A 15,722-nucleotide genomic window follows, 5' to 3' on the forward strand; every position below is an offset into this window, starting at 1 on the left:
TGGTGCCAATTGAAAAAAACCTCAACTACAACAGATTAGATAGAATCTTGGAGTTCAATGGACACTATTTTATTTTAAATACAATGAGTTGGCTCGCAGATTGGCGACAACCCTTTTGTTAATGTAATTTAGGTGCAATTAGGCATGTTTCAAGTTTGCAAGTAAAATGTTAGATTTGGGACAGCAGCATTAGTATAGTGATGCAGCATGCTATGTTAATGTGCCTGCTGCGAGTTAGCATGAAGGCTGGTGCTGAGCTGCAGTGAGTTGGATCTGATATTGGCATCAACTCGTTGGGTCTTGTAAGTCTAATACACAGATTCATCACCCGAGAGAAACAGCAGCCGTTCTACACAAAACAAGATGTGGGATGGGATATCCTTAAAGTATTCGTTTTCTAGAGCAAGGTGTAGCATCAATCTGGAAAAGACTTCCTTGGCATGTCAACCATCGGAGCCAGCACCGCTCAAGGCCATGTAGAAATCCAGTGAGGCATTTAAAAGGCTGGGAGGTTCAGGGAGGCAGAGGAGGAGCAAGGCTGCTAAATTGAAATGGCCTCCAAGTCCCAAGGCAACAGGCAACAAGTCCTTAAGAACCCAGAATACACCACAACAGATTTAAAATGTGCCCGTCTCTGATGCTCCATAGACCGATGCACGAGAAATACACCACCTCCTTGACCAAGGATGGTGCATTTGCCTTGATTGTTGAATCAGTAGAAAAGACAAACAAGGTGGTTGTGTTAATTGGGGGGAAACAGAAAAGTAAGGTTGTGCCCATATGGTTCCAGTCCTCCTTCCCAACACAGGCTCAATGACATGAGTCCCCTTCCTAGCTCTTCCAGAGCAACCAACTTTCAGCACTAGAGAGATGATTCAAACAGGATGGCAATGAGTCAGAGAGCTGGACACCCAGTGTCCTACCTGAATAAGGGGAATGTGAATATTGGCAGTGTCCTGGAGTGACAGCAGAATCCTCTTTTTTAAAAAAAACTAAAACTATATATATTGTCTGCAGGTTTGCAGCAGGACTCCTTCTGTGGGATGTAATTGGTAAGAGTGTAACAGTCTTGCGCCAGGATTTCTTGTTTCAGAAGGACTGCAACAGTAGCTCAAATATCACACCCAAACCCATCTTAATTTTAATTTAACAGTAAAAGGTATACAATGTATGCAATTGAATCAATGATTACCCATCAATAATTAGCCTGCCTCAGCAACAGTCCACTGACTCTTGAGAAGCAGGAATCGGTGGACACAGCCCTCCACTTCATCCCTATGTACAAGGTCTGTTTTTGGCTCACACTGGGCAATGTTTGCTTTTTTTAGTCATGCCTATGATTCCAGTTCTGGGAAAGGACCTTGGATGTGAAACTTGTGTTGCAGTCACCACGCTTGTGAAACAGTCATTCAACGAAAACAACACAAGGCTGGAAATGGAAGAAGCCCTGATAAAAGCCTGCGACCGCCACCACGTGGACTGGCACGAGGTAGGTGCTCATCACTCACCATGTTATGTGTTCACTCCCCATCTTCCCCTAGTACTGTTTGCGAGCGTCCCTGTAAAAGCAGCACCTTGATTACTATTCTTGGGCACTGTCACAAGAGCAGCATTAGTAGCCCTAGCTAGGAGGCATCACTGTAAGATCAGCACTTCTTTCAGAAACGGCTGCTTCAGCAATGCTAGCCCTAGCCAGCAAAATGGCTTCTTGGCTGTATATAGAAATGGTGGTACTTAAGTTGCACCATCAGTCCCGGCCAGCAGGTGTCAGTGCAGGGCCCAATTTCGTCTGTCTTCACGTATGTGCTGGTTTAGTGGATCCTTGGCACGAAATGTTCTTGTAAGGGCACAACCTGTCTTTCTAACCACAGGAGCTTTTATTGCCAAAGGGCTCTCCATCATGGAAGGCGGGCATCACACTAAGGCTAGTAGTACGATTTTCCAGCTCAGGTTCCTTGTTGTTGAGCAGCTGATGTCATTGTCAGAACAGTTCTTGCTTCTCCCGCTCCAGCATCTGTTACTTCAAAGTTCATATCAAAAGGTAATTCGTATAGCACACAGCTGCTATTAGTTTGACTTTGCGAGGCTGTTTCCTTGGTAATTGTCCAATTGCTGGACTGCTCAGTTATGTAAAAGACCAGCAACTGAGTGAGTGGTGCTTGGTTGTGTAGTTCTTATATGCAGTGCCAGCAGATGCAAGGTGGGGGTGAGGCTGAGTCTCGAAACTGTCACTCCTAGATTGCACGGACTATGAAGTGATTGTGGGGATCAGTGCACTTCCGCAGACTTCCCAGTCCTGCCCAGCATGTGCCCATTTATTTAGAAACAAAGCATTTCTCACTCCACCAGATTGCCTGAATTGTGTTTTATTTTTATTTTCAGTGCCAGATGTTCATACAGAGCCACCAACTGGAACTCTTTGCTGTACTTACCAAACAATGGGATCCCATGACCACCTGCCAGGTACAAGAGGCTATCTTATTATTATCCACTGGTACAAGCCGTTGTCCATTTGGATGCTGAGGCTTTCTGGGGCCTGGGACCCCACTACATCCAACTCTCTCTCCCTAAATACCTTCCTGCTAGAGTCCTTTGGTCTTCTAGCTCCAACTCTCTGCAGATCAGATGCTTCTGCAGGCAGAGACGGGGGGGGGGGGGACAGGGGATCTCTCTTCGGCAGCAGCCTCTCTCTGCAATGGCCTCCCTGCCCCTCTCAGACTTGATCTGGATCTCTCTAAGTTCCAGAAGCTTCTCAAGGCCCTCCTTTTCTCTTCATCCTTCCCTCTCCCCCGCTAATGTTACCCTCTGCCTCTTTTTGACTGGGTGCCTCATCCCTTTGATTCATACAGGGCATCAGACCATCCTCAACCAGTCTACCCCTGCACTTGGTCTCCCTCCAACCTGCACTTGCCCTTCCAGGCTCCCGCGCACTGCACTAGCCTTCCTGGGCCTGCACTCATTGTGCCCTTCCAGCCCAGTCCCTCGCACTTCGCACGTGGACCTTCTTTCCCTTGCACTCTCTGCATTCCCCTGCCACTTGTCCACCTGGCCTCCCCCTTAGCACTCACCTAATCCCTTGGGCTCTTTCTGCCCTGTCCAGCATTTCCTCCCTCCACTCTCCCCCGCATTTCTTGTTACTGCACTTGCATGATCCGAATGACAAGGCCTAGTAGGACCGTTTTTCACCTTTTGCTGTATAGGTGCATTATAAATACCCCAAAAAATAAATAAAACTGTGTAGATCACAAGTATAAATATCACTGCACTACATCTAAGGTACTTCTTAGATGTAGAAGATGGGTACCATTTTAAGAGCCTTTGCAGTACTGAGGCAGACTGACCCTAACCAATCAGTGCTTGGCAGCTAAGCATCACCCACAAAGACTTCCATTGACACACATGAAATGAAATAGAGGAAGAGGTTGGGTGTATGAGAATAAAAAGGTACAGTATTGAGTCTGATAATAGAGATTGCTTCCGTATATGGGTGGCAGGTAGTAGGCAACATCAACCAAGAAGTTTATTCAGCACTGCCTGGCCAACCTGAACATCTGATCATGCTGTCGTCCAGATAATGTTTGCTGGGGTTACACCCATTCCTCCAAGGCAAGTTATGTTATTGGGTTTTCTATTTCCTCTTTTCGACATTTGCATGGTGGTCTAAGTGCGTTGGCATCTGTAAGAAAAAAGGGTTGGGCAGAGGTGAACTGGGAACTAAAAAGGGCCCTATAAATTATTTTCTAGATGCCCCCATATTACACTGTGTGGACGATTGTAGCGAGAAGTCCAACCGCTCTAAGTAATGTTTGGGGTTGGTTCTCCACCTACAACTTGAGGAAAATGGTTCCAAATAGTGATGCTTAAAGCCTATTTGTCGCTATGTAGGGATTTAAAAGGAGTTACATAGAACAATAAATGGAATAAACCATTAGTTAAGATTGTGGAATAACCAACCGGAAGCTATACAACACGTTCTTTGCTTCAAAGAAATGTGAGGAACGAGGACAGATGAAAGAAAGGCGACTGGGGTGATTGGGAGAGAGGGCTAGAGGATAAAACAACCCGGGTACCTACAGAAAAGAAGCACATGGTGCAGAGGTCCACCAGGAAATCCAGAGAGTTCCCTGTAGGTCAGGCCACCTCTGGAGTTGGGTTTGTTTAGAAAGGACAGAGAGAAAAACGCAAGACAGTGTTGCTGTTGTGTGGATGCATGCAGTTTGGAAGGACCGGGACGCTGCATGCGGGTATATTTTTAGGTGATTTGTGTGGAGGGAACTTGAGGTATATGTATCCAAAAGGGAGCTTTTGTGCTCACGGTTCAATGATACAAATTGGTGAAAGGGAGGTAGAGTTCTGATGGCTTGAGTGTGCATTGGCAGGAGGTGTTCTTGTGCCATGTTTGAGTGGCTTAGTCGATGTGTGTAGTGCACTCTGTAAAGTAAAATTCAAGCAGGTTAGTGAGAGCATAGGCACACACACAGTACCCTACCACTATAACCATGCAAACATCATAGTAGGGAGAACATCTAGGAACAAACTCAAAGCAGGGATATATCAAGGACAATCATTAGTGGGAGGGAATGCACCTAAGAACAAAATGAAAGTGGGAGGAAACACCTAGGAGCAACATTACAGCGTGGGAACACATGGGCACACAATTACAGTGGGGGAACAAAGGAGCTAATTAACAGTGAGGTGCCAGCTTAAATCTAAGCTGGGCCCCTTAGGCGTGGTGCCTCACAATGAAGTTGGTCCCTTGGGTGTAGTTCGTCAGAGTGCACCTGTCGCTGTGTGGCACCTTTGCAGATCTATTTGAGATGTATGCACAAACAAGGCACAAGCTGTTGCCCTGTGTCTTATAGAATGTACTGCCACCATTTCTGACACATGCCTGTAGACTTTCAGATTTTGTACACAGTCTAGGAACCAGCAGGAGGTTGATGGTTCCCTTTTTTTGATATGGGGACAATTAAGCTGCTCTTCCAAGACTGCGGAAATCTGCCTACTCTTGCGATATTTACAAGCAATCTATACACTACTGCTGCCGACAAGGTTGGATTTTTTTTTTTTAAATACCAAGTTCAGTAAACCATCAGAACCCATAGCACGTGATTGTTTTGATTTGTTGATCTCTAATGGAGAAAATGGACCCTGCCAAGCACAAAGTGTAGACAGTTGGAAGTCCAATTGAGTTCCCAGTGGGGACCCAAATTTCATTGTAAGAAACTCGTTCCAGGTGCCTTCAGAGATAGGATTATCCAAAGTGTCTATCTGGTTCCTTGAATTCAGATGGACACAGTTGGCGAAGTTTCAAAAGGCATGTGTATCAAATTTATTAGCAATAGCCAGCATACGCTGGCTATCCAAAATATTAATATTTCTTCAATGGAATTTCAGCCAGTTCCTCCAACTTTGTTTTTTTAATTTTGCTCCAGGAGATCTTAGAAACTGGCAAAAGTCCAAAAATCGCCTGTCCCCAAGTGATATCTGTAATAATTGTTTCTTCTCATGAACCATAGAATCAAAAATACAGGTCCCCACAAAAGGCCTCTGTCCAGTAGATGGAAGATTATTGCGTATAATGTTTAAAATTGCATTGCAAAGCTCCAAGAAGAATGATGGATGCATATGATCACCCTGAATGAAAGGCAGGTAAAAGTTGATAGCGTCCCACATTAGCTGATTAAAACGAGAAATCACTGAAATGGACCAGTAAATGATTGCCTTACTTACCCACCATGCCATTTAAAGTTTGATAAGGATTCCCCTGAAAATATAAATTAAGTGAAAGACATGAATGGTCACTGAGCAAAGTCCGGACAATCACAAAGGACTCGATGTCAGCAAGCAATTTTTGTGATGCAAATAGATAATCTATCGTCAAGCATCTAGAGCCTCTAGGCCATGTGGCCTGCCCCCGGGATATCCCCCTTTATGTTGCCATTGAGTTTGTGCAATGCACATGAAACCCATGGTGTCAACCCACCTAGTCGTACGTTGCTGTGATAGGCTCCTACTAGTCACACTGTGGGATATGTTATTGTTGCAAGGATCCAAAATAGTACAATTTAAATCACCCATTAGGAGAATAGCTTCATGACCGAACATAAAATGGCAGTTTTCTAAGAGCGTCTCTTGGGTCTGGAAAATGACCAAGTCTTGCGTTTGCTCGAAATTCCAACAAACATTAACTAGAAGTACATTGCTACCCAGCCTGGTCTCAGAGGGCAAATAGAGCCTGACGGCCAATATATCTCCTGGTAGTCATCCATACTTCAATATTTGGGCATACGAAATTTATAATACCAAACAATAGTCTGCCAAATGGATGCTCTAGAAGACTCTTCCTTGCTGGATTCAAAATAGCACAATACCCATCAAGGATAGGCGACTCCCTCCACCATACCTCTTGCAGTGCAAATATAGCGAAGTCTAATAAAACTGAAAAGGAATTAGACTAATTTAAAAAGCATGAGCACCCTCTACTATTCCAAGAATTCAATTTAGCATAGGGTTGAGCGAAAGGGAAAAATTGTTAGATTAATAGTTTGATTTTCCCAAAGAAACAGGCAACCAAGGCCAGTCATTTCCAGTGGAACCTACGGACTGCCTCTCTGAAGTCATTGGGACCTGCCTCCCAGCCTACACCAAAATGACACATTGTAGCTGTCCCGGCAGATTTGCTGCCCCCAACAGGGCCTTTATTCTGATTTACACTGTGCGCGTCCCATTCAATGAATGAAAAAAAATGTCTCAAGATAGCAGCAATTGATATGGAAGGCAGGCAGATCCGTAGCAGAAGCGCCGTGGCAGTGGCAGAGAGACCATCGCCACCGAAGAAAACAGGTAAGTGGGGGCGGGGGTGGAGGGAAAGATGGCGCTAGTTGCAGGTGTAGCAGCCTTCAGGTTCCATGGATGTGGGTTCAGATTAAAGGTTTCAGCCCACAATCCAAGGAACCCGATTGGCTGCTACATCACCCCGAGTGCTAATGAAGTTCAAAAAAAATGACTTCAGGAGGTACGCTGCTAGACTGAATGATGCAGGATCATGATGAAGAATACTGTTGTGCGCCCTGCAATGAATGTTCGGAAGACGAAGGAACAGGGATGCAGCTCAGCCCTAGGAATAGTTGGAGGAGATCTGCATACCTGAGTTGCCTATGTGGAAGACTTCAGAATGATCTTGCTCCAAGACCTGTACTTCTTCCCTTTTACTCACTGCATTGATTTGAACAATAGATTGCAGAGTCATCCACAAACCCTGCACTTGATAAGGCTTGCGATTAGCTAACATCCCTGACAGGGAATTGCTTAATTATACTTCCTGAGACAGCATACCTTCCGTGACATTTAGTTTTGAATAGCCACCCAGATGATGCCTTTTTCCTCTGCTTGCTTCCTCTGATCTTGTTGCTGCAATTCCCTTTGGCGCGCTGCCACTAAAGATTCATTTGCTGCTGCTGTTCTCTCATTTGCGAGCTGCAGAAAGGAGTCACAGGCATGCCAGAGGGCATACTTTTCATCCACCTGACACATTGTCATCTTTCCAGACGCATTGATCTATAGTCAGAATGATCTAAGAATGGACCATGATAAATCCCAATCCTCGTATACACCGGACTAGTGCAAAATATTTTCCAAAAAACCTTCGGTCCAAGCTTAGACAGAAAAGCAAAACCTCGGCCTAACTGCCCTTGTACAGGAACCTTTACAGTATTTCAGGGTCTTTTGGACTGGAAGATGTATCCTGTTATTCACGAGCACACAGTCCGCATTACCACCCTGAACATTTTTCTAATGATGAACTTGAGTAGACTCTCAGGATCATAATGGGCCTATTGTGACGGCGAATGTCCTAGACTGTATCCCTGTATTTTTTCGCTTTTCATGACTAATTAAAAGACGTTTTTTCCCAGGTAAGTCTGAATCAGTGGCCAGACTGGGACAAGACTGATGTGCCAGGGAGACCGATGGCCACTCAAGATTATGGTGTCTCAAAGACACACTGCCACCTGCAAGTTTTTCTCTCACAGCTGTACCTCCTTCTGTTTTGTGTCAGAATTACCTGCATGAGACTGTGGGAGCTTCTCCTGTGTTAGAAATCGACTGTGAATTTGGCAGCTTAACTTTGTTCCCTTTGTGTTAAAGAGAACAGATGGAACCATGTATGGTCTTGGTGTCTCAAGGACCGGAACAGCAGAAACCAAGGCCAGGTATAGCCAGATGCTTTACCGGTGCGCCTAGGATTCCAGAGCAGAATCGGCATCAGGACCATATCCCGCTCAGCCAATCAGAAACCGGTCCACTCTGCCTTTCCCATAATTTGTCAGTAGAGGCTGACCTCTGGACAACTTCGGAGTCCCTTGTAGCCGTAGGATCCAGACAAATGCATTCCGAGATAATCCACTAGAGATTGTACATTTGCATTTATCCTAACTGGTAGGGTCATAAACTTAGAACACAAAAAAATTCTTGCAGTTAAACTTACAGGAAGTAAATACTGTGTCAGAGCGCCCACAGGGCAACAGGGGGAGCGGGGAATCAGGGGGTTGGGGTGGTGGTGTGGGGACAGGGAATGATAAACAATGAAAAACACAACAAATATTAAATACAGTTGGGGGGACGAACCTACTATGCCTTGTGAGTGTTCAGAACGTGCAAGTGCAGAAGGGAGGGAGAATGGGATAGGTGCTGGTGTGCTCATGGGTGAGCAACTGGTAAGCGCAATGAAGGTAAGTGCAAGTCTCCAGAGTGGAGGGTGAACCGTGGCAAGGGCTGAGGATAGACAGAAGCTGGGGGCGATTTAGTGTGGGAGGTCAGGGCCTGAGGATTTATAAGGGCCTTGAACACCAAACAAGCAACTGTGAGATTAGCAGGTGAGAGGGGGGGGGGGGAAGGAAGTAAAGAGGAAAGTCTCAAGGAGCTTCTGGAATTTAAGAAAGTCCTTCAAGACGAAGAGGGAGGGGGAGGCTGTTCCAAAGAAGGGACCCATCTGAGGAACGCGTTCAGCCTCCTGCCCCCTGTTTAGCAAAACACTTTACACACAAAGAGTTGGTGCCAGACGACCGCAGAGGTCTAGAGGGGGAATATTCATTAAGAGAGTTGCAGATAGTGTGGTCTCTGGCCCCAGACAGCCTTGTGAATGATACAGAGGGATTTTAATTTAATCCGTGAAGCAACCGGGAGCCAGTGAAGACTTTTTTGGGCAGGAGAGATGCGGTCCCTGTGCTTGAGACCAAGGATGCAGCTCGCTGTCCTATTCTTGATTAGCTGGAGGGGTTGCAGAGTGGAAGAGGGTAGATTCAGGAGGAGGTTATTGCAATAGCCAAGCCTAGAGAGAACTAGGGCTCGGGGACATTGAGCTTCTGGGGGAAGGTGAGAAAGGGTAGAATTCCTTTGAAAAGGAATGTCCTGGGTGTGAGGGAGGAAGAAGAGAGAGGAGTCAAAGATGAATCCAATGTTTCTGGCTTCAGAAGAGGGAGCAGGGGGAGAGCCCATGGAGGAAGGCGAAAGTGAAGGGAAGAAGGAGGAGGGAGCAGGTGTCCCAATGGAAGGGATCTCAGTTTTGCTGGCATTGAGGCAGAGATCATTGGCAGTGCACCAGTCCTGGATGGCAGAAAGGCAGTCAGGGATGATGGAAGGTGCAAGGGGGTCAGCAGGATGTGATAAGAAGAGTTGAGTGTCATCAGCATAACACTGGAAGTTGGGGAGGAGATGAGGAGTGCCAGCTGATTAAGGTAGATGTTAAAGAGCCAAGGGGAGAGGATAGAGCCCTCGGGGACACCACAGATGGAAAAGGAAGTAGGAGAGGAGAAGGTGCCCAGGATGACTTGGGAGGAGCAGTCAGTTAGGAATGAGGTCAGCCAGTTCACTGCCCGCTCCAAGATACCAAGGGTGTCATGGAGCTTTTGTATGAGGATGGAGTGGTTGACCGTGTCAAATGCAGAGGAGAGATCAAGGAGGATGAGGACAGCGGGGTAGTTGGAATCGAGGGATGCGAGCAGTTCTTCCCAGGTGTTAAGAAGAGCAGTTTTCGTGCCTCTGGATGCTCGGAATCCAGATTGATGGTTGTGGAGACCACCACCAAGTTCAGTGCGAGAGTTGAGTTGGGACAGGGCCAACTTATCCAGCAGTTTCCCCAGGAACGGCGTGATGGAGATAGGGTGGTAGTTGGCTAGACAGGTATGGTCTGCTAATGTATTTTTAAGGAGGGGTGCACAAGGGCGTACTTGAGGGAGGAGGGGCAAGAACCAGTAGCAAAGGAGTGGTTACAGAGTTCAGTGAGTGCACGGGCAAGAGAGCCAATGTTGTCCTTGATGGCTCTGGATGAGTAAGGGGAAACCTGTTTGGAAGAGACCTTCATGGAGCGGACACCTCTGGTGACCTCTTCAGGTGAGACAAAGCGAAGGAGAGGAAGGAGGAGGGTGAGTGGCCAAGGGAGGCAAGCAGGTGAGGGATGGATTGGGAGAGCGAGTAACAAGGCTGTCCTGCATTTTGGTGGTGAAGTGAGTGGCGAGTGCGATGCAGAGGGCCTGAGAAGGAATAGGGGAAGAGGATACTGCTGAAGGGACAAGAATGGAGAGGTTCAAGTGGATCTCCCATTTAAAAGTTAGTACCAGGTCCAAATCCCAGGACAAAAAGAGAAAAGGTACTGGTGGGAAGGTATTTGTCATTAAATTCCTCAAAGGACTGACAATCGGCATCTTAAAGTAAGCGCTTTGCTCTGGTTTGTATTTAAAAAGGGATAGCACCATCAGGTATTACTTGATGGTAGCCACATGCAGCTCCTGACGTACTAGGTGCAGCAAAAAAGAAAAGTACGGCAGGTGTACTGCAAGTGAAAGGATCAATATGTTAAGCTCTACACCAGCTGCACAATGTATTCCAACGGCAGTGGAATAGGGCTTTTGTTGCTAGTCTTCTGGCCGAAAGCAACACCTCCATTACATCTTCAGGGAGGTCCCGATCTTTATATCTTAGCCTCTCAGATTCCTGGGCGAAGAAGACTGACTCCCTCTTGTGACAGTAGATCCGCTCTCTGGGGAAGCTGGAATGGAGGAAGATGGATCTCTCTAGAAGGTACCACGTCCTCCTGGCCCAATCTGAAACGATCAGGATCATGGACTTCACAAACTTCCTCAGTCTCCTGATGACATGAGAAATGACTGGCGGTAATGCGTACAGGAGTGGAAATTTCCAGTCCACTACAAATGCATCCCCCAGAGCTCCTCTTTGTGGAAATTCCCTGGAGCATAACAGGTTGCACTTCCTATTGATACTGGACGCAAAGAGATCTACAGGGGTTCCCCAAAGAAAGAAGATCTCTAGAAGGACTTCTTGAGCTTCCACTCGTGGGCAATCATGCAGTGCCTGCTCACAGCGTCCATCATATTCTCTTGGTGAACCGCTGACAGAGATCCTGTTTTGTTGCACCTAAAAATATAGCTGTACTTCCTCTCTGCACAGTAGTAATGATCCTAAACATTCTCTTTTTTGACATAATGCATGCCCACTGTGTTGTCCGTCATTATCAGGATGTTCTTTCCCTGTATGCAAGGCAGAAATGTCATCAGCGCCACTCTGATCGCCCTCAGCTCTAACAAGTTTATGTATAGTCTTGATTCTGATAGGGACCATAGTCCACTGATTTTGAGATAGCTCATGTGAGCACCTCATCCCGTGACGGAAGAATCCATAACTACTGTTAACTGCGGCCAGAGTTGCCAAAAGGTTTTCCCTATCATCACATTCTTCTTGCAGGCCCAGCACAGGAGATCCTGTGTGACCTTGCTCAGGACCCGAAGAAGGTCCGTCATCCTGCCTGAGAATTGTCACTGTTGGGATCTAAAGGCCCACTTAAGGGACCTCATCTTTAAGTGGGTTTCTGGCACCAGGAAAATGCAGGTTGCCATAAGACCCAGCAACCTCAAAGTCGAATCTTGGTAGATGTTTGGCGTTCTGAAATCTCGTTCCCATCTGCAAAATATGTTGAGCTCTCAACCCGGGAGGCAAATCTTTCTCTGAGGAAGAGTCCAGGACCGCTCCAATGAATTGAAGCTTTTGGGAATGTCTCACCTAGGACTTCTTGAACTTGAGGGAGAGCCCAGTTTGTGAAGAGAGTAGCAGATGCTTTTGAGATGTTGCAGAGCATGTTCACAAGAACAGGCTCTGATCAGCCAATCGTCTAGGTAGGGAAAGATGCAAATCCCTCCCCTCCATAGATTCACTGCCGCCACCAGCCTAAACCTGGTGAATACCCTTGGACAGAGGCGAGCCCGAAAGGCAGCACTCAAAACGAATGAGAACTGCCAATGGTGAACCTCAGCTACTTTCTGTGCTTGGGATGTAAAGGCAAATGCAAGTAAGCATCCCTAGGATCGAGTGAGACCATCCAATCCTGGAGCTGAAGGGCGTGGAGTAGCTGCGAAAGAGTGACCATCTTGAATCTGTCTTTCTTGAAGAAATTGTTCTATTGACTCACGTCCAAGATGTCCTCATTCTTTCTTGGGAACCAGAAAGAGGTGGAGTACCAACCATGTTATTGTTCCGCTACAGGTACCCTTTCCACATACCTTTCTCCAACAGGGAAAGCATTTCCTGCAAAAGGAGCAGATTTGTGTCCTGAAGAGATTGCTCGGTCTGGGGACAATCGAGGGGTCTTTGTAGAAATGGGAGACAGTACCCTTGGGCCACTGTCTGTAGTGCCCATGCCTCTGAAGTAATGCAACACCATTCTTGCAGATGCTGGGTCAACCTGCCTCCCAATGGGGTCCAGTGAGAAAAGTGCTCAGAGAACAGTGAGCAGAGGTGGCTGCCTGCGCAGTTTTGCCTCCACGGCCTCTGAGGGCACGTGTGAACATCCTTTGTCCTCTCCGAGTAGCTTAACATCCTCCCCTTGGCCAAAAGAAGTAGTAATGAAAGCAATGCCCTCTCCAAGGCTGGGTAGGCAGGTGTTGTTGTGGCTGATGGAGGGTTGCACCTAAACATTTCGCAGCTGCCTTTAGAAGCTTGTAGCTTTTTCCAAGCTGTCGTCTGCCTTTGGTCCAAAAGGGTTGGCTCCATCAAAGAGCATGTTCAGGAGCCTTGATTGAACGTCGGGGGGCAAACCAAGACTTGCCTAACCACGTAAATCATCTTATTACTGCACTCGAGCCCATACACCTGCCGACCTAGTCTGACGAATCAAGGTCTGACTGAAGGGACAGGCAGGAAGCCTCTTTGCCATCACTGATGAGAATGTTAAAACCATCTCTCACCTCCCCTTCGGGAATGTTTTCGGCCACCTAGGAAATTCCATTCCATAACGGTTACGTGTATTTTGCCAGAGCACAAAAGGCGTTAATGGATTTTAGTGACAGGATTCCAGCAGAGAATACCCTCTTTGCCAGTGCGTCATATCTCTAATCGTCCCTATCCGGTGGAATGGTTGGATAAGCTACGGCCTTTGAAGTGGAAGGAGCCGCCTGCACCACCAGACTTTCTGGTGATGGGTGCCTGGAGAGGATGTCAGGGTCAAAAGAAGAACTGTACTTCACCAACTCGTCTACTTGTTTATGGCAGGAGTGGTGTCTGGTCTCTGCCAGTTTTCTAGAATGTCTTTCTTAAGTGCTTCATAGAAGGCTGTAAAGAGGCTCCTTTGGAGGGCCTCTATCCAAAAGATTTGTACGGTCGTCTTGGCTAATGTCCTTAGCAGGACACCCCCAAACCAATTACTCATTAACCCTATTCATTACCGTTCCGTAGGGCGCCTTACGGTGAGAATGTACGGCTGGAGTGTCAAGTTCCACCTCAGGAGATATATCCAGGCCAATGACTTCTTTCATACAAGTGGCTTGGTCTTCAATCTGGAATTGGTCCAAGACCAACTATTCTGGAACATTGGGAGTTCCAAAAATACAATGTCCTATTCCTCCTCTTCGAAGATGGATAATTAGTATTAAATTTGGGTTTAAATCTCATCTCCGAGGTCGACTTTGAAGGGCCCTTCAACTTCAACTTCTTTGAGGAGAAGGTCACAGTAGCTTTTTGCTTAGATTAAGTCTCTGTGGTCGACGCTACGCAAGACAGCCCTGAGGTCTACAGGCTCTTGGGTTGAAGCCTTGCTGGATTCCCTGGTGGTCTTGGAAGACAAGGAGCACGCAAGGAGAATGCCAACAGCGTTTTTTGGCTTTTTCGAGGGACCAGGAGGCGCTGCCTTCGAAAGGACCATCATCCTGTCCCTGAACCTTTCCCATTTGGCAGCAGAAGCAGTCTTATGGTGAAAACGTACCTTACGCTTGTCGGGCGAGGAGTGAGAAGATGAGGAACAATGGTGTTTCTTCAACTGCTTCATATATGACGAAGAGGAAGAGGTTCCATGTAATGTCCCTGCTAAAATGTCTCCTGACAAAAAAGTCGCAGTTTTTTGCTGAGACATTATTACATTTTTACAAGGGGAGCAGTGGACATCCCCGCAACCCATCCCCATACATAATGTCACCATATATTATGTCACCAACAGCTTTTCCCAGCGACATTTTGTATGGGGACATTATTACCTGATACCGAGGAAGAGTGACGCGAATCGCTCCTGGATGTAGATCGTTTGGAATGTCGAGATCGTTTCTTGGGCCTTTCGAGAGACTTATCTCCGGTGGAGCTTCTACCTTCAGAAGACTTCCTTTTCGGAGGTGTGGAAGACAAAAACTTGGAGACAGACTGACGAAGGCGAGTTTAGATGATCTTTCCTTCAACACCTTGCTCGACATCGATTGTCAGAAGCCGCACTCGATTACCTTATGTTCTTTGCAGAGGCACCAGAGACAAATCCTGCATGGATCATTGATCGACATCTTCGAATAACAGTCTGCACATCTCTTGAAGTCCTTCTTTAGTGTAGAGCTTGTTGAGTTTTATTGAAAAGACATTAGTCGTGAGATTCGCTTAGGCGAATCAAACCGTTTCGAGAGCGTTCTGTGCATACAGAAAAATGGAACTGAGGCAATGGGCGCAGTGCGTGCTATTTATACTACCATCGATGCTGAGGGACATAGACTAGATGCCGCACAGCATCCTCTGCTGTCAGAAGCTTTTCTGAGACAGCAAAGCAGGATATGGATATATCGAAGATGAGGAATCAGTGGGAGGACACAATCCATTAGAAGTTGTACATACTGTGTACTTCTTTCAAGTGGAGAAGGCACGAGACTTGAGGCAGGGTGGCTTGCTTTCTAACATGTTCCAGTTACATCATAGATTCCAACATCTAGAGAGCGTAGATGAGGGACTGACGCCATTTAAATCAAAGCGCATTCTTGAGAAAGCATATGAGCCCTAACGCAGATTATCTTAAATGGAAACAAGACTTGCACTCTTACCCCAGTTAATCCAACAGCAACACATTTCCAGTATACAAGGCAAAGCCTGGCTGAGGCTGAGCGCATCCACCTCTCAGGCTGTATCTTCACTTTTTTCATGCATACTTGCTATTCTATTTTTAAGATCTGAGTGGAATCCCCTAATTGGCATGCAAGGATCATGGAATGCTTCCGTGTGCCAAAGTGACTTTCATTTATTGTATTTTAAATTATGAAACGTATTTTTTTGTGAATTTTTACAATTCTAGAAAAGCATTCCAAGGCTGCTTTTATGTAAAAAAACGCAAACGCTAAATCCATTGGAGACTATGCTTGCATCTACCAAATGCATAATTGGAGGGGATTTTAACGTGTATCTGCGTGAAT

General features: G+C 46.4%; 1 protein-coding gene across 1 annotated transcript in view; it reads left to right on the forward strand.

Moving 5' to 3' along the window:
• SFTPB (surfactant protein B) overlaps positions 1–15,722 on the forward strand; it is a 114,500-nt gene that overhangs the window by 86,907 nt on the left and 11,871 nt on the right. The window contains exons 8-9 of the mRNA XM_069619033.1: positions 1,329–1,489; positions 2,383–2,463. Of these exons, the coding sequence (XP_069475134.1) occupies positions 1,329–1,489; positions 2,383–2,463 (242 nt within the window). The remainder of the gene's footprint in view (positions 1–1,328; positions 1,490–2,382; positions 2,464–15,722) is intronic.

This window comes from Ambystoma mexicanum, chromosome 10 (genome assembly GCF_040938575.1).
Source record: "Ambystoma mexicanum isolate Mex_15411 chromosome 10, UKY_AmexF1_1, whole genome shotgun sequence".
Classification (NCBI taxonomy): Eukaryota; Metazoa; Chordata; class Amphibia; order Caudata; family Ambystomatidae; genus Ambystoma; species Ambystoma mexicanum.